The sequence below is a fragment of the Glycine max genome, chromosome 4, assembly GCF_000004515.6.
Source record: "Glycine max cultivar Williams 82 chromosome 4, Glycine_max_v4.0, whole genome shotgun sequence".
NCBI classification, from domain to species: domain Eukaryota; kingdom Viridiplantae; phylum Streptophyta; class Magnoliopsida; order Fabales; family Fabaceae; genus Glycine; species Glycine max.
Window position 1 is genome coordinate 8,211,656 of NC_016091.4, and position 22,490 is coordinate 8,234,145.

Genomic DNA, 22,490 nt, shown 5'->3' on the forward strand with positions numbered 1-22,490 from the left:
TAAATATTTTCTTGATAATTAGATTTTGTTTTATAACCAACTTTGATGAAAAAGCCGACGTAACACTGTCCGAACAAAACAAAACATAATCGGAGCCAATCATCCACCGCCAGTACAATGATGAAGGGCGCTTACATATCACGCAACATCCCACACCCAAACAAACCTCTTTCTCCGCCTATTTTAATTTTAATTAAAACCACATTCTTTGATTGATCTAAGAGTTACTAATAAAATAAAATGTTTATATAAAAAGTAATTAAGCACAAATTATCAATGTGAAATTAAAATTAAATCATTTGATTAATACGAGAGTTCGATTTTTGACAAAAACAATTTTAAGATAATATTTATTAAAAAGAAACGGAGAAGAGAAGAGAAGAGAAGTGTATGGAAGAATTGGAGTGTAACAGCCTCAGCTGCAATTGATGACATTCACATTCACGCGACGGTGCACTGAGTGAGTAATTGCCTACTTTAACCTTTTCTCACCGCTGCCACCAACGCCCTCTACCATGGACTCCGTTCCGTTTCGCGATGGCAGCATACACACCATTCTCGACTCCCGATATTTTCACTCTCCGCTGGTATTCTTCTTCCTTTTTTTTTTTTTCTTTCTGTTTTCTTCAAATTCAAAGCGAAGCATCTCGCGGATTCCTATCATCAATCTGTTGCATGATGATTTCATAAAAAGATGTGCTCTGATTTTCGTCTTATGATTTTTTTACCGAGAAAATGCTCTTCTTGTTTTCCATAGGATGTTAGTCATAGTTTGCACACTCATTCCTCGTTGATTCGGAGGCTTTCTCAAGAAACGGAGTTAGAGGTTGGTAACGTATCTTAATTTACCGCTACACCATGGTATTGCCATATGTTAGTAGGAAATCGGAGTAGCATCCATGTGATTATGTGAATATTCTTCATATACATGTTTCTGTGTGTTTTAGTATGCACTGGAAATTAAGAAATGCAAAATTGCAGTGTTCTTTTCTTCATTTTGATTTATTGTATTATCGTAAAGGGTGTATGGGTTTTAGGTGATTCTAGCATTTGCTGTTACGCTTGCATAAAGAAGATCGAATAATTGAACGAATACATGTAAATATGTATTTTGAGGTGCCTCGAGTGATCAGAGATGCTGAGTGTGTTCTGACTACGCTCACATATCATCTTTTTATACTTATTATGTCTTTGAGAAATCGTTGTATATTATTACTCAAAGTTTTAAGAAATGGTCCGTGACTGCAATTTTGGCCGCAACATCAAGGTTTTTGGGGTTATCGTGAACACAATCACAATTATGGCCTCATCAGATGTGTTTGTCTGCAATTTCCCATTTTCCAGCAATTAAGGATTGCGATGAAACCACAATTTAAATCCTCAATAATTATATTATATTGATTAGACTTATCGTCACTAATCATGAGTTTCTTAAAAATGCTGCACTATCCATAGATTTCCACTAACATTCTCTTCAAGTTTCTGCAGCTGTTTGCTTTCTTTTCTGTGCATCCCCCAATAAAAAAAAAAGAATCTAATCATCCTAAATATTGTCTTTTCTGGGTATCCTTTTGCTCATGATTTTAATAGGGTCACACTGGCTGTGTCAATGCGGTGGCTTGGAATTCCAAAGGTTCGATACTGATATCCGGATCAGATGATTTACGGGTATGGCACATATTTTATGTCATCTGTAGTTCTGTAGTCTCATACACTAGATTGTAGCTATAAGACGTAACACCAAAAAGATGTTGAAAAATGGGAGATTCTTTTTTGGAAATACTGGAAGGGAAATATATGAGAAATGAACTTTGACATATTTTAGGGTCCATGAAAAATCAACAACAGAAATTCCATTAATGAAATAAACAAAGGGGGGTGTGTATGACTTGTATATAGATTTAACCATTCTTCTAATGTAGAATTAGACATTCATTTAGAAATAGGAAATTCCTAATTATTATTATTTACTTTACTAAAATTTGCAATAATAATATTTTTGAAATAATCAAATAGATATAGATATCTATTTGATAAATGAATCGAAATTTATTATATTAATATTAGCTATTAATCCCTATCTTGTACTTTATGTTATGCACTAAAATATCAAATAAATAATATAAATAAGAAATATTGGATTGGATATTCTAGATTGAATATGTTTTCTCATATAGAATGTTCCATTGTAAAATTCCCCTCTCTTTTTGAGCTAAAATGAAGTCTCTTTGTCCATGATTAAATGAGAGACTTTGACATCTCTGTCACTTATTGTGCTTGCTTCTAGTTCTCCCACAGTTGTGATTTATTTTCAAACCAAGTAGAGAGAATGATCAAGAAGCATCAAACTACAGAGAATAATTCTCTGTTTGTCTTATGTCTTGTTTTGCCTGATATAATTTATTGATTTATAATTTATAATTATTGAGTCATGACTAGTTTGAAAACTTCAGTTCTAACTCTCAAAAGGTAGCAAACAGACTGATAGAGTCATGGAGCAAATGATTCCAGCCTCTCTGTTTTTGGTTTATCCTTTCCCTCTCAGTCTGCTTTAACAGCAGAAGGCGCTGGATTGTTTTCCTGAAATTTTGCAGATCAATATTTGGAGCTATTCTGGCTGGAAACTTTTACATTCAATTGACACAGGACATACTGCAAATATATTCTGTACTAAGTTTATACCAGAAACTTCTGATGAGCTTGTAGCCTCTGGAGCTGGAGATGCTGGAGTAATACTATGATCCTTTCAATATTTTTAGTGGGCAATACAGTTTTAATTCTGTAATTTTGTTTATTTTTTATTTTGGTAGGTCCGGTTATTTAATTTGTCTCGCTTAAGTGGGAGTGGATTTAGTGACAATGCCATCATTGCTCCATCTGCACATTACCAATGTCACACTCGAAGAGTCAAGAAATTGGCTGTAAGTCATGTGGTCTCTAAGAAATAAGACAGAATTTATATGGGAAAAATCTGCATCATGTGAGTTTTCATGTCTTCCCTGTTCCTTTTTTGCAGGTTGAAAATGGAAACCCCAATGTAGTATGGAGTGCTAGTGAAGATGGGACCCTAAGGCAACATGATTTTCGGGAAGGTACCTCTTGTCCTCCAGCTGGATCTTCGCACCAAGAGTGTCGAAATATTCTTGTAAGGGGTTTAATTCAGTTGTAGTCATTCCTACTTATTGGTTTTGAATGCAATTGGACCTTGTCTGGCATACGAACATATGGAATTGGATTGAAAATTTAAAATTTCCAGCTCTTGTATGCATATAAGTGATATGAGAAAACTGGTTTTTCCTTCATTTTCGGTAATATTTGAATTTACCTATGAAAATACCAATTGGTTTGCCGAGATTAATTCATCTGCAATATTAGAACATCTGCCATGTTGATCTGATCAATAAGGATTCTATTCCATTAAAATAAAAACTTGCCTCAATAGATTGCTTTTAATCATATGTCAATTACAATCTTTTCTCCATAGTTCAACAAGGTAGGTTGAAAGAGTATACTGGAACCTGCTATAAGATATTGTTGGATGTAATCATGCAATATAATTTTCTATGCTATCCATCTCTTTTAATAATAATTTCTTCCTTTATATTATTTATTATTCATTTCTTAGTTCTTTACACTAAATGGGAAGCTGCTCTTGGATGGAAGGTGGGGGAGAGGATCAAAATTTTAATTTGATTTTTCAGATAGCAGTGGTAAAAATTCAACATGCTGTTTTGACATTTCCTCCTATTTTTTCAAACTATCATGGGTTATTATGATAGCTCATTTACATCCTAAACTATAAGTGCACATGGGAAACCTATATGACTGGCATCTCAAGGGAATCATTAATGATGAGCAATTCTATGCTTGAGATATTGGTTGCATCTTTGATCTCATCTATCATTATTGCCTCAATCCTCTGGAAATTAAATGGCTTTAGTAGGAAAGTTAGTTAGTATGTCAACAGTCTTTCTACAATGTAGTTTTTTGAGTTTTTTTTACTGCAAGTTAGTCAGGAAGCTGGTTAACTATGATCATTGTTTTCTAAAGCTGGATTTTGTTTTCTTCACAAGTTCACATTAATTGATTTCCATGTTTAATGCTTAATGTCAGCTTGACTTACGAAGTGGATCTAAAAGGTCACTTGCTGATCCTCCTAAACAAGTCCTTGCTTTAAAATCTTGTGATATTAGTTCAACTAGACCACATTTGCTTCTTGTTGGTGGGAGGTAAATATTTCTGGTGATTAATTATGTTAATTAATTCATCTTTTTTATTTCAAACTGATGTTAGCCTTTCCATTTCTTGCAGTGATGCCTTCGCACGCTTATATGATAGAAGGATGCTGCCGCCTCTTAGCTCATGTTGGAAAAGAATGTCTCCACCTCCTTGTGTTAATTATTTCTGTCCAATGCATCTTTCTGATCATGTGAGTCCTTGCTTTACTGATCTATGATTATCAACATTGGAAGTGTTTGTATTGCAGTCATTTGTTTAATCCATTCAGTGTTGAGAATGTTATAAGTCCTTTTTGGGGGGTAAAAATAATTCTTTTAGAGAAGGGATACAATGCATTAGGATGAGAAAAAAAAACCTAAAACAAAAAGAACAATAACAAAGGAAAGTTGGATATGTTGGCATTTGGCAAGCTTTGCTTATTGTTGAACTTTTTTTATATTTCTTCTGGATTCTGTATAATTTGATTTCTTTTGGGAGGGTATATGGTCATTTTTGCTAGCATTTCTTTCTTGCTCATCTTTGATAAAGCTTTTCTTCTATGTAAAAACAAAAATCATATATTCTTCTTAACTTATATTCTCTACATTTTCTTTTGGGAGTGTGGTCGTAATGGAGGGCTGGGAATCTTATTTTTTCTAGAATTTTCTCACCCGTTCTGAAAAAGGGAAACAATCATAGAAATTTTTGTTTCTTTCCATTTATGAATTGTAGTATGGTACTTGTCTGAAATGTTGGATATCTGTGCATTCTATTATAGGTGTAAATAATATTTTGATAAGCTATGTGTTGGTGGTTGCCTGGTTGGCATATCAAATATTGCAAGTTTATTTTCAATGATATAGGTTTGAAATGTGAAATACCCTTTTTCATGAGTGTTAACGAATGCAATATTCCCAATAATTGGGAATTCTATTCCATTCTAGAGGGGTAAGTGGGAGTGTTGCTGTGTTGAATTCCTCCTACTTACCTTTTGGGTATTCTCATCATAAATCTAAATAATGGTATTTTACATTCTCAATCTGTCTCTTCTTCTGTTGACACACCAATATCCACTGTTGGCATTTTTAGATCTCTGGAGATGGTGGCAATCATGGCTATAGTCATGTCTCGTGAAAGAAATGACAGCTGTGGCTATGGTGGTGGGAGCTTTTTCTTGGGATATTATGTTGTTAATTTTATACAACTGATTTTGTGGAAAGAAGTCAAGACACATAAGAGTTTGCACACATTAATGATTAAACAATGCTGGGTCAGAAAAATCATTAGTAATTCCTATCCTAGAATGCCTAAACCAAAATCAAGTAGTTTGTAATGATAGTTTTTCATTCTACTTACCTAATGTCCTACATTCTCTATGTTTTATTGTATTTGCTCACCCATTTTCCTCCTTGGTACATGGTGTGTTATGGATGTGTAATTCTTTCTGACATTTCAAGCCAAATGTTGTTGATCTCCAATTGTATCTTTTTTTTTTCCAGGGACATCCAAGCTTGCACTTAACTCATGTTACATTCAGTCCTGATGGACACGAGGTTCTCCTCAGCTATAGTGGAGAGCACGTTTACTTGATGAATGTAAATCATGGTAAAGCATACCACATTGTTTATTTGTTTGCCACTAGTTGTATAATGTAATGTGATTTTATGTTTGTTCGAGGTATGGGTAAAATTTTCAAGAATAGTATAATGTAATGTATTCTTATTTTTTCAACTTATTTGGGAGTATTAGATAAATTATAGAAGTTCTTTAATACCCAACAGTTTAATTTATGAATGGCGGGAAGAGGAATACATTTTTTTTGCATGGTGTCATCTTATTTGGTTATGCTATGTTTGTTATTAGTGTAACCTTTAATTCACATTGTCAGAGACATAAGAAGAGAGATGTGTAGTGTGTTGTTTTATGAAATATTGCTTAGAAGATATTGAAATTCTAAATAAATAATGCAATAAAGCTTGAATGGTGATTTTCCTTTTCTTAAAAAAAATTCTTGTGTTTTGAAATGGGTTGGTTGTCTAGAGGCCAGTTGATGCTGTGTTTCATTCTGATGCCTTCAGTGATGTGCATGTACGTGTTAATCCTGTTTATGTTCAGACTCTTCCTTTAGCTTTTTCAACTGGAGTTCACCATGCATCTTTTTTGCAACCCTTAGTGGAAGTTCCTATCATATCATTTTGATTCCTTTATATCATAACGGGGATCCAGTTCTTAAAATATTCCTTTTAAAAGCAGTATTTATTTCATTTGCTGACAGATTTTCTTTGATGATCTGTCAAAGTTATTTTCTAGGTTTTGAGTATGGTGTGGATTTGAATGTTCTCAAAGATCTATTTATAACTGTTTAAGCTGCAGTAACTTCCATTTTGTTAGTTTCTGGTTACTGTGTTTATGTGGATTGTAAAAGTTGAGACTACTTAATTTTTGCATTATACAGCTGGAGTGAATGAGATGCAATATACTTCAGGAGATAATTCAAAGCTGATGACATACTCTCCAACAATTAATGGGACAGAGATGCAGCCTTGTGTATCTAATGTCTTCCCAAATGGATTTCCTATTAAAAAGAACATCGCTGCAAAGGTATGTAGTTTTTTTTTTTGTGTGTGTGTGTGGGGGGGGGGGGGGGGGTATGCCTATGGATGATTTTTGCTGTAGATATGTGGTGTAACTAAGACATGTAACTTCAGTTTTGCATAATTTTTGTTGACTAATTGGGGGTTTTACAGCTTGACAAGTGCAGGAAACTAATAAAATATGCTAAGAAATCATTGGACAATGGGACACCCTATTATGGAATTGATGCATGTAATGAGGTTTTGAATGGCTATAGCCATATTATTGGGCCTGCACTGAAACATGAATGCTTGTGTACTCGTGCTGCACTATTGGTCAAGGTTCTTATTACAACTAAACTGGGTCTTAGCATTTTGCTTTCTATTCAGTTTATATATAATAATAATAATAATAATAATAATAATATTTACTTGATGGGACATTTTTTAAATTTCCTACTCTTATCCAGAGGAAGTGGAAAAACGATGCTCATATGGTTATAAGAGACTGCTATGCTGCAAGGGAAATTGATAATTCCTCTTACAAAGCACTATACTATATGTCAGAAGCATTGTCACAGGTAACTTTGTTGTATGAACTGCATTTTAAAATGTGTTCACTTTGAAATAATGTGTTATGCTAGTTTCTGAGACTCATTAAGCCTCATTCAAAATAGGACAAATTATTAGAGTCGTATAGCTTTTTGAAGTAGTGAGAATGGGAGAGTGAAGAGAATTGAAGTAGAAGCACTAGTGAATGATATTGATTCTCATTACTGTCTTGTATATGCAAGTTATTTTAGGGTGGTTGGGGTGGGAACGGGATATAGAACTTGAACACTGAAAGAGCGCTATTCAAGTTGGAAACATCTTAAATCCACAAAATTCCCATGCTAGTCAGGATTAGAGGTGAGAAACATGATAGTTCAATACATTACAGAAAATTTGCTGTAGATCATAAAATGCCAACTAAAGCACCAAGAGACAAGATGATAAGATACCACTTACAGAAAGGAACTTGGCCATAATCGTGATCTGCCGATAGAATCGAAGTTATTGAAAGGAACTTGACCCTAACTGCGACCTGCCGGTAGAATCAAAATTATCAAAATGAACGTGACCCTAACCGCGACATGCCGGTAGAACCAACACTATTAGTTCTTAACTCAAGAACAAAGAAAAAGCTCTCGTAATAGAGAAACTTTCAAATTTCATTAATCTTCAAAATCCCAACAAAGTGTTTAAGGAGTTTATTTATACTCCTACTAATAACCCTAAATTAGGCCCAAGACCCAATAATTGATCTAATAATTTAAAGACTTTAAAATAACAATAAAAGGTTATGGCAGTTCATTACAAGTCCGAAAATAAACCCAATATGTTGGGCTTAATTATTATCTAATCAACCCAATATTAATAGTCCACCAAAATTGATTAATTCAGCCCATGGATGCTTCTTGTCTTGTAAATCGGACTTCCCATAGTGATTCTTTAAGTTAGCCTCAAAGCATCTTCATCGATTTGTAGGAGAGTGATCCAATTAGGTGCAACACTTAATTCACATTGATCTTTTTTCTCTTTGATCTTTAGAATCAAGCCTTGCAATGCTTGTTTCGTTCTCTTAGTCTTGGACCTTGTCATAAGACCTACAATCCCCTGTTAAAGGATCAATAGATGGGCTGGTTGCACCTCCATCATTACCTCCCTCTTCAAAAGGATTCGTGCTTGAATCTGATTCGTTACCTACATCAAAGAAAGATAGATCATCACATTAAGGGTACCACTTATGTTACCATATTCTCTTGGCATGTCTAGCTTGTAAGCATTGTCATTTATTTTTACTAGAACTTGAAAAGGTCCATATCCTCTTGGTTGCAACTTGGATTTTCTTTGAATAGGAAATCTTTTTTTTCACATATGAACCTAGATCCAATCTCCTGGAGGCTTTTCACTAAAGTATGCAACTGGTTTAGAGTCCTGCATCAGTATAACCCTTATTCCAACATCAGAAGTATCACATTCAATTTCAAAAGCTTTATCAAAATTAGGCAAACAAAGCAAAGGTGTATTGGTTAGCTTATCTTTCAATAACTAAAAGCAAGTGAACTAAAGTTCTTCACAAATCTTAAAAACTTGCTAAACCATGAAAACTTCTTACCTCATTAGCATTCTTAGGTACATGTCATTCCCTAATTGCCTTTACCTTTTCTTCATCCACACTTGTTCATTTTGAGCTAATGACAAAACCCAAGAACACATCAGATTCATGATAAAAAGAACACTTTTTAAGATTGACATAAAATTTATTCTCTCTCAAAACATTAAAAATATTAGTGTATTAAGTAAGTTTTACTTTGTGATTCAGCCAGGGCAGTTGTTAGAACAATTATGATTCAGTTAGGACAACTGTGGTTGTTATTTCTGTTATTTTATTAGAAGCTGTTATTTCTGTTAGAGCAGTAACTAACTTCGATTAGTTAACTACCTTAGTTAGGTTATGTGTAATCATATCTATTCTCTCTATAAATAGAGAAACAGAATCAATTTGTAACTAACCTTTCATTCTGAATCAATAATACTATCTTCCAGCTTTCTTCTTCTTTTTTTCTCTCTCAAACTCTATGATGGTATCTAGAGCTTGAGGTCTATCCATGTTGACAAATCAAAATTTTGCTTCCGTTACTCCTTTTCATCCGATTTCTTAGGAGTTAGATGATTCTAACTTCCTGCTATAGAGGCAACAGGTAGAACCTGTCATCAAGGCTCATAAACTTCAGTGTTTCGTGGCAAGTCCTCAGATCCCGATGCGCTTTCTCACAGAGGCAGACTGTGAACCTGGAAATGAAAATCCAGCATACACCGATTGGGAACAACAAGATCAAATTCTCTTATCATGGCTCCAATCGACTCTTTTAGTTTCAATCCTATCTCGAATTATTGGATGTGTTCATTCATATAAGCTTTGGGAGCAGCTCCATGAGTATTTTCAAAAGCAAACATGTGTAAAAGCTAGGATTCTTCGAGCAGAACTCAAAACTACAATGCTTGAGCAGAAAACAATGCGCGAGTTTCTTCTGCGCATCAAATGCATAGTCGATGCGCTTGGATCGTGTGGAGATCCTGTTCTTCTGTGTTAACACCTTGACGCGATTCTTGAAGGCCTACCAAAGGAGTATAGTCAAGTGACCTCAATGATCAAAAGTAAGTTTGAACCACTTCCGATCAGAGAAGTAAAGGCACTGCTGCTTGCACATGAGGCACGCATGAAAAAGTTTCAAAAGCGCTTCGCTGATTCACCATCAATTAATGTTGCTCAAGGTTACAATTCATCATCGAATAATTTCAGTTCACAAAATTGATCCAATTATTCTGAAAATTGTGATGACTTCAATAGTGGTAGTGGCTATAGTCGTCGAGGCAGTGATTCTGACCGCGGCGGTGGCTACAGTCACGAAGGCAATGGCTTTGGAGTGTTGGAGGTCATCGTGGTGGCGACAGAGGTTGTGGTCGTTATGCAAATTTTCAGTGGCAAGTTTGCTTCAAATTTGGTCACACAGCAGTGGTGTGTCATTTTTGCTATGATTCTAATTTTCAGCCAAACATGTCTCTCACGTTGATGGAACCAGTGTTTCAAAGCAATTCATCAAACACCTTCGGTTCATAATAGAATCAGGGAATTAATTCTCACAAAGACTCCCAACCCAACCTAATGCAATGCTGGTTAATTCTGAAAATCAAGATCCTAACTCTACTACTACCTGATTCGGGTGCATCATTCCATGTAACTGGGGAGTCTCAAAACATTCAGTAGCTTGGTCCATTTAAGGGACCAAATCAAATATACATCGGTAATTGCCAAGGCCTTTCTATTAAGTCTTTTGGTTACACAAAGTTTGTTTCCCCTATTAATTCTAGAGTCTGTTTGTCCTTAAAACAATTATTACATGTACCTGCCATCACTAAAAAACTTAATCAGTGTCAACAAATTTTCTAAGGATAACAATGTTTTCTTTGAATATTATCCTAATCATTGTGCTGTGAAATTACTGGTAACCAATGAAGTCTTACTTCAAGGTTCATTGGGTCCTGATGGCCTCTACATATGACCTCTACATATTTCCACATCTTGCACTCAAAGATTCAGCCTCAACCACCTGCTTACTTTCAAATTCCAGTGTTGATTCTACTGTTACTTCTGTTTCTAGTGGTTCTAATACACAAATTTCTAATTCCTTTGTAAATGCAGTTTCTGATGTTAAAACAACACCTAGTACTAGCTCTCAAACTATATGGCACCGAAGATTGGGCCATCCTAATGCTAATGTACTAAGGCTTGTGCTTAATCATTGTAATATACCTATAGTCAATAAAATTATGTTCGAATTCTGTGCTGCTTGTTGTGTTGGAAAGTCACAGACTACCATCTTCTCTATCTCAAATTGTGTATTCTGCTCCTCTTGAACTTATATACAGTGATTTGTTGGGACCATCTCATATTTCATCCTCAATGGTTTCTCTTATTATATTAGCTTTGTTGATGTTTATTCTAAGTTCACTTGGATCTATTTTCTTAAAAATAAGTCAGAAACATTTTCTGATTTTCAGCAATTTAAAACCATGATTAAACTCCAATTTGATACCAAAATTAAGAGTGTTCAAACAGACCGGGGAGGTGAATTTAGACCTCTTACCTCATTTCTTCAAACCCATGGGATCATTCACAGGCTAATTTGCCCTCACACACATCATCAAAATGGTGTTGTGGAAAGAAAACACAGGCATATCGTTGAGTTAGGCTTCGCTCTTCTCAAACAAGCTTCTCTCCCTTTAAAATTTTGGGATTTTTCCTTCCAAACTACTGTTTATTTGATAAACAGAATGTTAGAGGGGCTGAAGGTAAGGAGAGAGAGAGAGAATAGCCCTTCTTCGAGGGAAGGTACCTCCTGATAACAATGATTGGGATTCAGTATTTTTGCATGCTTTATTCAATATGATGCAGTCATATATATACTGCAAGTGATACATGCACAACGGTCATAACCGCGATAACGATCCTAAAAACTCTTAACAACTTTAGCTAATTACACACGTGCCTATGAGTGACTATCTACACGTGCTGCATGTGTTTCAAGTTACGTAATCACATAGGTATTTGGGCCTGATGACTTCCCTTGTGGGCCTCGCTGTTGTGAGTTCTGGTTCCTCCTGGAGATTGCTATCACAGAATTCCCATTGCTTTTCTTCAATCTCAAGTTCCTTATACTGTTTTATTCAACAAGTCTCCTAATTACAATTTTTTGAGGAACTTTGGATGTTCTTGCTATTCTTTTCTTAGACCCTGTAATAAACACAAACTTGATTTCAGGTCACATGAGTGTTTGCTCCTTGGTTATTCCATCTCTCACAAAGACTACAAGTGTCTCTATCCTAATGACAAATTATATGTTTCCAAAGATGTTATCTTCAATGAGCTTAAATATCCTTACAATGATCTTTTTCCACCTTTATCCAACTTTGTCACTTCTTCTAAGAGTGATTTTTTACCTAATGCTCATATTCCTCTTGTTTCACCTTCACCTAATGAACTCACTCATTCTTCTCAACATGCTGAAACTAATTCTATTTCTGTAAGTATTGATCCCTCTAGATCCCTTCTTAATACTGAATTCCCTAATTCTCAAAATGTCACATCATCTTCTCCTCTTTCTAATGTTGAACCAAATTCTGTTACTAATGAAAACTAACACTGTTTCTGACTTAAATAGAAATCCAAGTGAACTGTCCAGTACCTCTTCTTCTCAGTCTCACACTGTCAGTTCTCCTTCCTTTAATCTTGTTCTTCCCTCACAAAATGTTCATCCTATGCAAACCAGATCCAAGTCTGGAATTCATCAATCTAGGCTGCATCCTTCACTGTTTTTGGCACATTGTGAACCTAAAACTGTTAAGCAGGCTCTTGCTGACCCCTAATGGTTTGCTGCTATGAAACAAAAGTATGAGGCTCTTCTTAACAATAAAACATGGGATCTTGTTCCTCTTCCCAAAGACAGACAAGTTGTGGGTTGTAAGTGGGTCTTCAGAATTAAGGAGAATGCTGATGGGGCTGTTAACAGATTCAAGGCTAGGTTAGTGGCTAAAAGATTTCATCAGGTTACAGGATGTGACTTTAATGAAACCTTTTCTCCAGTGATAAAACTTGTTACAATCAGGCTGATTCTCAACCCCATTGAGTTTGAGGGGGTATTAGTGTATTAAGTAAGTTTTACTTTGTGATTCAGTTGGGACAACTGTTAGAACAGTTATGATTCAGTTAGGACAGCTGTGGTTTTGTTATTTCTGTTATTTTGTTAGAAGCTGTTAGAGCAGTAACTAACTTTGGTTAGTTAACTGCCTTAGATTATTTGTAATCAGATTTGTTCTCTCTATAAAGAGAGAAACAAGATCAGTTTGTAACTAACTTTTCATTCAGAATCAATAATAATATCTCTTACCTTTTTTTTTTTTTTCTCTCTCAAACTCTAAAAAGCAGCATGTAAATGATCAATATATTGCTCTAATGTTTTGTTATAGATCAAAATGTCATCAAAATACACTACAACAAATTTTCCAATGAAAGCACGCAAAACATGGTTCGTTAACCTCAAGAAAGTACTGGGTGCAGTAGTTAAACCAAATGACATCACCAACCTCTCATATAAACCATTTTTTGTTTTAAAAGTTGTTTTCCATTTATCACCTTTCGTGCGGATTTGATAGTATTTCCTCTTCAAATCTAGTTTAGAAAACACACGAACCATGCAATTCATCAAACATATTATCCAATATAGAGATAGGATACTTATACTTTATAGTGATTTTATTTATGGTTAGGCAGTCTGTATATATGCGTCGTGTCCCATCTTTCTTTGGAACCAAGATCACAAGAACAGGACACGGGCCAAGACTTTTCCTTAGAAATCCCTTTTGCAAGAACTCATCAACTTGCCTTTAAATCTCCTTTGCTTCTTCTGGACTTGACTGTTTGGAAGTGAAGCACTAGGAATGAAGTCAATTTGATGCTCAATACCTCTTGAAGGAGGTAATCCATATGAAATTTCTTTTGGAAAAACACCAACAAATTCCTATAACAAGGAATCAACCTCACAAGGCAAAGGTAAGATCGTTAGTAAAATAAACATCCTTGTACATGAGTACAAGTATATGCTCTCTAGCCATCAAAGCACTCTCAACCTCTCTTTTTTATTTTTGCAAATGCACTTTCTTATTTTTCCCTCTCTGTTTTCTTTTTTATTCTTTTCTTTCTTTTGCTCACTCATTTTTTCTTTTCTTTTATCTCTTTTTCTTGAATGTTCAATTGTTCTTCTCTTAACTTACACTCTCTTACAATTCTGATTTGATTGACATAGGCTTCAGCGGGCCAGAGAGGTATTAACACAATGGTGCGATTGTTCAAAACAAAAGCATATCTATTTTTGTAACCATCATGTGTAACGTTTCTATCAAGTTGTCGTGGACGCCCTAAAAGTATATGCCTATCATGCATAGGTACCACATCACAAAGAGCTTCATCCTTGTATTTAGCAATGAAAAAAGAAACCAACACTTGCTTGGTCCCCCTTATGTCTCCACGATCATTTAGCCACTAAAGTCTATATGGATTAGGGTGTTTAATAAGGTGCTAGCAACATTAGTACAACTTCCATACAACAACAACAACAACAACGCCTTATCCCACTAGGTGGGGTCGGCTACATGGATCAACTTCCGCCATAATGTTCTATCAAGTACCATACTTCTATCCAAATCATTAAGTTCGAGATCCTTTTTTATAACCTCTCTTATAGTCTTTTTGGGTCTTCCTCTGCCTCGAATTGTTTGCCTTCTCTCCATCTGGTCTATTCTCCTCACTACAGAGTCATTAGTACAACTTCCATATTAATGATTAAATTGCATACCTTGTCTTCTATGTGACGTCCTGTATGAAAAATATTCTTATGCTCCTCATCACCTCCTACCTTAGGCTGCATGTTAAGAGCACGTATAGTAACAATCACATCTCCATTTACAGGTTCCGCATCACTACAATCCTCCAATGGTGGCATTCCATCATCGCTTAAGCTCTCACTCTTATGTCTCCATTATCCAGCAATATCATGGCTCTTTTATTTGGACATTGAGAAGCAATATGTCCAACTCCTTGACATATGAAACATCTGATATCACGAAATCTAGAAAATGAATTAATTTTCATTGTACCTTTAAGTGCAACAAATGAATTTTTGGACTTAGCTTCATCTTTTGACTTTGTCACAGATTTGTTGTTTTGCCAATTTGACTTCCATGAAGAAGTGGAAGCAAATTTGGGAGTACTCTTAGCTTTCAATTGTCTCTCCACTTGAATAAATTTGTGCAGCAAGTCCTCCATCTCCACGTAATGTTGTAATTATACCACATCGATTATCTCCTTCTTTAGACCTCCAATGAATCTGGCCATAGTTGTCTCATGGTCTGCTCTAATCATGACTATTTCCATCTCCTTGTAGTAGTCCTCCACACTCATGGAACCTTGAATTAAAGTTTGTAATCTGTGCAAATCCCTATGATAGTGGCTAGGTGCAAATCTCCTCATGACAATCTTCATCTCCTCCCATATACTAATAGGCCTTTCACCATTCCTGTGCCTACTAGTCACAAGTTGATCCCACCATATACTAGCATTATCGGTGAATTCAACACCAACTGGTTTAACCTTTTTCTCCTCAAAATAATTATGGCAATCAAACACATGTTCAACCTTTCTCTCCCACTCCAAATACATTTGAGGATCATTTTTACCTTCAACTTAGGGATTGTCATCTTAATGCTCCCCAAATGATTATCTCTCCTTGGTTCGCCTCTTCGTCTTCTTTCATGACTTCTTGCATCTGAATACTCCTCTTCTTTTTTCTGAAGTTGATTGTCTACGACTTCTAGATTAGAATGGAGATTGCAAACTATCCAATCTCAGGTTTAAAGCTTGAAATTGTTCATTAACAGTTTTAACAAACAACTTGAGATTCGCTCCTTCTCCACTCCTGGTTAAAATTGTTGCAAGAATTGTGTTAAAAGTGATTGAAAATGGACAAATAAATATCCTAACATAAACACTCTCTCACGTGTTTACACTCAATAATTTTTTTCCCACTCGTGTTTCACTCTTTCTGGTTTTTTTCGTCTAATAGTCTCACTCACCACCCTTGCCTTTTACCACTCAACTTCTCCTTGTGAGCACTTAAGTAAGAATCTTTGTGTTGATACACACAAGACACAACAAGGGATCAATGATAACTTAGTGAATAAGAACAAACAAAGGACAAAGAAAGGGATTTAAGAAAAGTTTTTTTTTTCCAACTTGTAAACAAAGGTAAAAACTGCCCAGATTTTCTTCTTTATTATTATTTTTTTTTTACTTTTTCGTATTTTTTTTCTGCATTTTTTTGCATGAAATTCAAATTTGAACACAAATATGTGATTGAGCAGATCCTAACAACTTTAATTAGCCAAATATGGATTGTAATAGAATTTGGGCAGCTTTAGTTAGCCAAATATGGACGAAACAATAATATAGGGTTAAACAAAAGGAAAAGAACAAACAAAAGAGGAAATACAGAAGAAGAAAGAAAACACAAAGGATAGATAACAGCTGATTCAAGAACCAAAGCTATGATACCAAATGATAAGAGACCTCCAATCCCCTGTAAAAGATTATTAGATGGGCTGGTTGCACTTTCATCACTAGATCATAGAAACCCAGAAGGAAACAAAGAGAAACTAAAGAGTAGGCTGGAACCTGTTTATCTGTGAATTTCTTAATTGAAATTTGAGATTTAAAGCATTTTTTTTGACAAATCAGTTATTTTGTTTTGAGTGGAGGGACTTTTATGGATCTTTTTGACTTCATTTTGATGCTATTTGTTTGTGTCAAGCATACCCTTTGATAGTAGAACCTGCCATTAGTTTTAAAACCCATTATATTAATGTTATTTCGTTGCAGTTGGGTAGACATGAAGATGCTTTGGAGTTTGCTGTTGCTTCCCATTCATTGGCCCCATCCAAATCTGAAGTTGCAGAAAGAGTAGCGAATGTGAAGAGGGACATTGCTTTGGGTATGGATAATATGGCTTTCATGCCTGGATTTAGTTATAAAGATGTCTATATTGAATTGCTGCATTTCTATTTCTACATGTATGTGCAAATTCGTCAATAATTAGTCTTTTACTTATGTTGAGGAAATTTGTGAATGGCCCTTGTCGCCTAAAGAAGTGTGCGCCCCATTGAGCTCACTGTGAGCTCACTGAAACATGCTTTACTTTTCTTACATAGACTAATGATATTAAAGTACTTAATAGTTACGGTATTGCCATAACTGCTAAAATTTGATACAGAAAAATCAATCTAATTTCCAAATATTGCTCTTTATTTATGATTGGGAAATTATGCACTATTCTTTTTTAACATTTTATGTAGATCTAACTGGTTTATTTAACAGCTGAAGCTGAAAAAAGTAGTAAGACCAATGATGGGGCATCAAGGTTTGATAGTAGGGGTGGACGAATATTATCATTAAGTGACATACTCTATCGTCCTGGGTCTAATGGTGATCCTCCACAAGATGGTTCAAGATTAGAGAGGGATGATTCTGATTATGACGAGGAATTGGAGTTGGACTTTGAAACATCAATATCTGGTGATGAGGAACATGATCTTGAATCAAATATTCTTCATGGAAGTTTAAATCTTAGAATTCATCGGAGAGGTGACTCCAGAGACAATGCTCGTGCAAGTGGCTCATGCGAATCACCTTCATCCTCGTCACAGAACAGTAGAACTTCTTATCAGGTACATATTACTATCTTCAAATTTTATTATTGTCGATGCCTTCTAAATTTATTTCCTGGGTTTTTGTATGGGCTTCATTTGATGTTTGCTTATCTTCCTCTCCATTGGTTCCAATGCATAATCCTAAAATGTAATTATTAGTATTATGTTGTAAGGGTGCAACAACCTTCAGATTTGAAGTGCTTTAGAAGATTTTGACACATGTTTTATTTGTAAACGCATTTGATTGGTTAATGTTGGTGCCTTCATTCTTTGGTGATGCAATGTTTATTAAGAAACTTATTAAACTAATGTTAAATTACTTATACACTTTGGATAATTTTGCTCTATTGTTAATATTGCAGCCTGAACCAGCTGTTGATATGAAACAGAGATTTGTTGGCCACTGCAATATTGGGACTGACATAAAACAAGCCAGTTTTCTTGGTCAAAGAGGTATGCTATTTCTTATGTGATTTTCTAAATTAGAAATAGTTGTGAACAATGAGTCTTTTTCATATATCAAACAAATATAGTAAAAGCAAGATGTTTTTTCTTTCTCCCTCTTTCTATCTCTTAGTTGCTTTATTATTCACATTGTATTCTTGCCTTGTTGTTTGCTGAGGAGAAATATATAATATATTGGTTTTAATCATTTGAGTATCAATTGAGATGGGATTAAAAAAAACTGTTTATGGATGTAGCGGAGGCTCTCTTACGAAAAATTTACAGAATTCCTGAATATCCAAACTAGTAATTATTAGATAATCTAATTTACACACAAGTACTCTTTTGAGTTATTTATTTTACAGTATCTTTTAGAAATGAAAACCAATGGTTCAGGTGTTATATGCATAGCCACCAATGGAAATATAGTTACGTTGTATTTTTTTGCATGTGAGTGTTTTTTTATTTTATCATAATGAATGCCTCCTTTTGATTATTCAATCTTTGGTAGGTAAGTGGTGAGTTTTGAGTTGACTGTTGGTCCACCATAGTTGCAAATTTGTTCAAAATTGTATCACTTGTTTATTTGTAGGTGAATATGTTGCTAGTGGAAGTGATGATGGCAGATGGTATATTTGGGAAAAGCGTACGGGCAGACTCATAAAAATGCTGAATGGTGATGAATCTGGTAAACATGGTTTTCCTAATGGTTTTCGGGTTTAGTAGTATCCTCTTGTATGGTTGTCTGACGCAATTATTTTCTTCTTGCTAAAGTTGTAAATTGTGTTCAATGCCATCCATTTGATTTTGTTGTTGCAACCAGTGGGATTGATAGCACAATAAAGGTGAGTATGATGACTCTATGATGTGTAGTATCTTTTGAATTGAATAAAAACTTCAATCTCTGAAGCTTTCTGGTGGTGTATTATTCTAGATATGGACTCCAAATGCTCCTGTTCCATCTTCTGTAGCTGGTGGTTCAGCAGGACCAGAAACTGGCGATGTGTTGGTTGCTATGGAGAGCAATCAACAAAAACTATCTCGTAGCCATAATTCTATCTTGTAAGGATTATTAGACCCTTTTTTTTATATTGAAAATGAAATTATGCAGCTTGGTTATTGTTCAGGTAGTTTATTATAACCACAATGCCTTGCAAGCCTGTCTAGAAATAAATTCGATGGTGGCTATGATCTTGGCTTATATTTCAGTCTGTCATTCTGTTCTTAATGTTGCATGTCATACTCATCACCACCTCCAACTTCAGAGATTGCTCTGCTTCTTGACTTAATCCTCATATTATGAAGTAGGCTGCATTTCTCATCTTGTCAGTGAGCCCAGGTGATACATGTCAGGCAATTAACCAGGAGGGTTGGAGTTAATGCCTTCCATGTTTAGTTGTCATTATTCATGAATTGAGCATGACATTTTGATACATTCTTACTTTTCTATTTCTATGCTACATTGATGTATTCAATCATTTAGATATATTATGAGTTAAGTGAAATTTTATTCTGCAGGCCATTTTTGGAACCGTTTAGAATGCAGGAGTTTCCTGAAGGGCCATTACGCTTGCGTCCGTTTGAATGTGCTCAAAGCTAAAGGTTTGCTAATTTTCATCCGGTGGTAAGTCTTTGTTCATTTATCTCGCATGTAAGTTAATATTCAGATTCCTTTATAAGTCTCTGTCTAGATAAAGTTCTCAATAAATACTTATAGAAAAGGAAAATAAGAAGGTAAAAATAAATTAAATTGCTCCCACAAGTTAAAATCAACTTGTAGTCTTGCATATATATATTTTTTTTAAGTTTTCTCTTCTCACTTCTCCAAAAGTTAAGACGCATAAATTGATTTTAACTAATGAAAGAAGTTTAATTTATTTTGCTTTTTTCTCCTTTAATCACAAAAGTGTTTATTTAGTAGTTTATACTTATATTCAAATAGTGTCCTAAATCCTAAATATGTAATTAGTAAGCTTTGAGGAGTTTATTGATCTCTGAATAAAAGAGCCTCAGTTTTTGGTGTTAGTAATGTTTCAAAACCAATTCAATGAGACCTTTGGTTGTGGTTTGAATGGTTCAATTGGCTAACTTGATGGTTCAACCAAGGACAAACCAAACAACATAAAAAGATACCAAAAATCTGCAATTTTGGTTAAGATGTGATCTTGAATTTTCATTTCTGTTATATTGCTAACTCATCTCATGTATATTAAACTTGTATTTCACAAACCTTGTCTTACAAGTTACACTACTTAACCGGAAATCCTTTGATCCTCAAACATCAAAATGTTTTTAAAAATAGTATCAGTTTTTAAAACACCACTTTGGAATCTAAGAATGGGCTTGTGTAGTTGCTGAAGCTTTCACATCTGGCTGATTTCAAGATATTTAGAGAGCACGCTTTTATTTTTCTTTATGAATTGGCCCAATGTCGAATGGGGTTTCCATCCTTTTTAGGGCATGTTCCCGTCTCTTCGGGCCTTATACGGAACCACCGTGCTTGTGCATTAGTATCAGGCTGGAGTTATAAGAGTTAGCTTTATCCATTGTACTTTTGTAGGGTGCTCTATTCGGTTGTGTGCATATGAATCTGGATTGATTAGTGATGACATTGATGGGGAGGAGCCATTATCGGTGGGTATGTGGTATGAGCTTTTGACTATGGAAGGCATTTTAAGGACGCGCGGAATAATCTGGAACGTTGAAATAAATCCTGGGTGTTATCCCGGATTTTTTTTTTGGTAAAAAGGTATTATCCTGGATTTATTTCCTGGACTGCTGATGATTTGAAGAAAGAGTTGTACAAATTTACTGGTTGCCATGGTTGCTGATATAATGTGCATAGTAAAAGGTGGTCTCTGAATTAAAAATATTACATTTTGTTAGATTTAATCTTTGTATAGTAAATGATCTCAAGAAATCCTGTTAGTTTGAACACGGATATTATAATAGTACTTGCATTTTAAAATAAATAAATGGTAAATAGTTTAATAACTATTATCTTTAAGCTATGATTTTGATTCTTATAATATACTGTTTTATTTATTTATTTTGGTCTTCATAAAATATTTTTTAAAACGAATCTTGTAAGATTTTTGTTTTAGTATGTTACTGGTATTTGGTGTTAGTTCTTATAACGTTTTTCTAGTTCTTGTAATATCTAAATGATTTGCTTTTTTTTATAAGAAATTTTATAAAAGATAATTTTGAAGAAAAAATGATACGGACTAAGACAAAAAAAAAACAGTATATATACACAGGGATGAAAACATTTAAGCCTTATTTTTATTATTTATTCTAACTTAATTATTTTTTTTTTATTTGGAACAAAATTAGAATAAAAAATCGAAAATTGAAAATATAGTTTAATATATTTCTTTTTAGTGTGTGAACATCACTTATTTTAAAGGGGTGGACCTGAGCATAGGGTTTATCGTGTATAGGTATGAAAAGTATTTTTGATCTGTTTTCTTTTTCATCCAATTTTCTAGTTCTTTTTTTTTCTATATCTTTATTTATAACTTTCTCATTCTACTTTTTCTCTTTTCTGTCTCTTTCTTTATTCACCTTAATCCATTCCAATATGCGGTAAATAAGGACTCTTGGTATTTCACTGGTAAAAAATGTCTCACACGAAACGACTTAAGATTCATTGCTTGGGTCAAAAGATACAAATTTTCGTCAAAAAGCCACTCTTGTATAAAGAATTTTGTGTTAGATATACCTGCTTCGGGCCCGATTAATGTTCTGCCGTATTTTTAAAATCATTAACACGGTGACTTGCAACATTAGTGTGTTTGTATGAGGAATTTTAAGAGAGTATTATATTTTTAATGAATTTAATCACATTCCACTAAAAAACAGGTAGAAATGAAATTATGAGAACACTCACCTACATATACACATACACCTACCTATGCACATGCAAGGAATGTGAATCCTTTAGCACAAGGTAGAAAAAAGTAAAAAAACAAGGGAGAAAAAGTATAAAAAAAAAGTTGAAAAAATGAAAATAAAATGTGGAGTCGCAATGCATCATAAAATACTAGGTGGTGAGAGCTGGACAACTTTTACACTAATACTTAGATTTAAAAATTATTTGAAATAATTAAAATATTTTATAGATTCAAATTATTTTATTTTAGTAAATGCTAATTAAAATGTTTGTTATGATAAATTTATAATCATGTTGAAATTATAATGATTGTAACAATTTTTCACGTAGAAAGATCCGCATAGATAAAATTTTCTTTTGTATGATATAATAAAATTAATATTTGTTGCTGACTATATATGTAAAAAGTGAAATCTTTTTATTAATAATTTTATAATAATTTCATAGATAATTGATGTAATAAATTTTTAGCTCATCATACAATTATTAATTAATTAAAA

General features: G+C 34.2%; 1 protein-coding gene across 1 annotated transcript; it reads left to right on the forward strand.

The window, feature by feature from the left end:
• The first annotated feature begins 219 nt into the window (after window positions 1–219).
• Window positions 220–20,965, forward strand: LOC100793917 (protein ALTERED SEED GERMINATION 2). Its single transcript, XM_041014890.1, has 19 exons — window positions 220–587; window positions 758–826; window positions 1,591–1,668; window positions 2,595–2,729; window positions 2,811–2,921; window positions 3,017–3,145; window positions 4,114–4,229; window positions 4,312–4,429; window positions 5,718–5,823; window positions 6,674–6,819; window positions 6,966–7,133; window positions 7,262–7,372; window positions 16,825–16,936; window positions 17,320–17,669; window positions 18,014–18,104; window positions 18,688–18,783; window positions 18,870–18,940; window positions 19,030–19,157; window positions 19,614–20,965. The coding sequence occupies exons 1-19, from the start codon at window positions 516–518 to the stop codon at window positions 19,693–19,695; spliced, it is 2,289 nt and encodes a 762-aa protein (XP_040870824.1). The 5' UTR covers window positions 220–515; the 3' UTR covers window positions 19,696–20,965.
• Window positions 20,966–22,490: the final 1,525 nt, after the last annotated feature.

Bases quoted from the DNA above. Each gene is read 5' to 3' on its own strand.
- LOC100793917 (XM_041014890.1), top strand. From the start codon at position 516: ATGGACTCCGTTCCGTTTCGCGATGGCAGCATACACACCATTCTCGAC. The intron at 588-757 runs GTATTCTTCTTC...TGTTTTCCATAG, and splicing joins GATATTTTCACTCTCCGCTG to GATGTTAGTCATAGTTTGCA. The intron at 18,105-18,687 runs GTATGCTATTTC...GTTTATTTGTAG, and splicing joins CAGTTTTCTTGGTCAAAGAG to GTGAATATGTTGCTAGTGGA.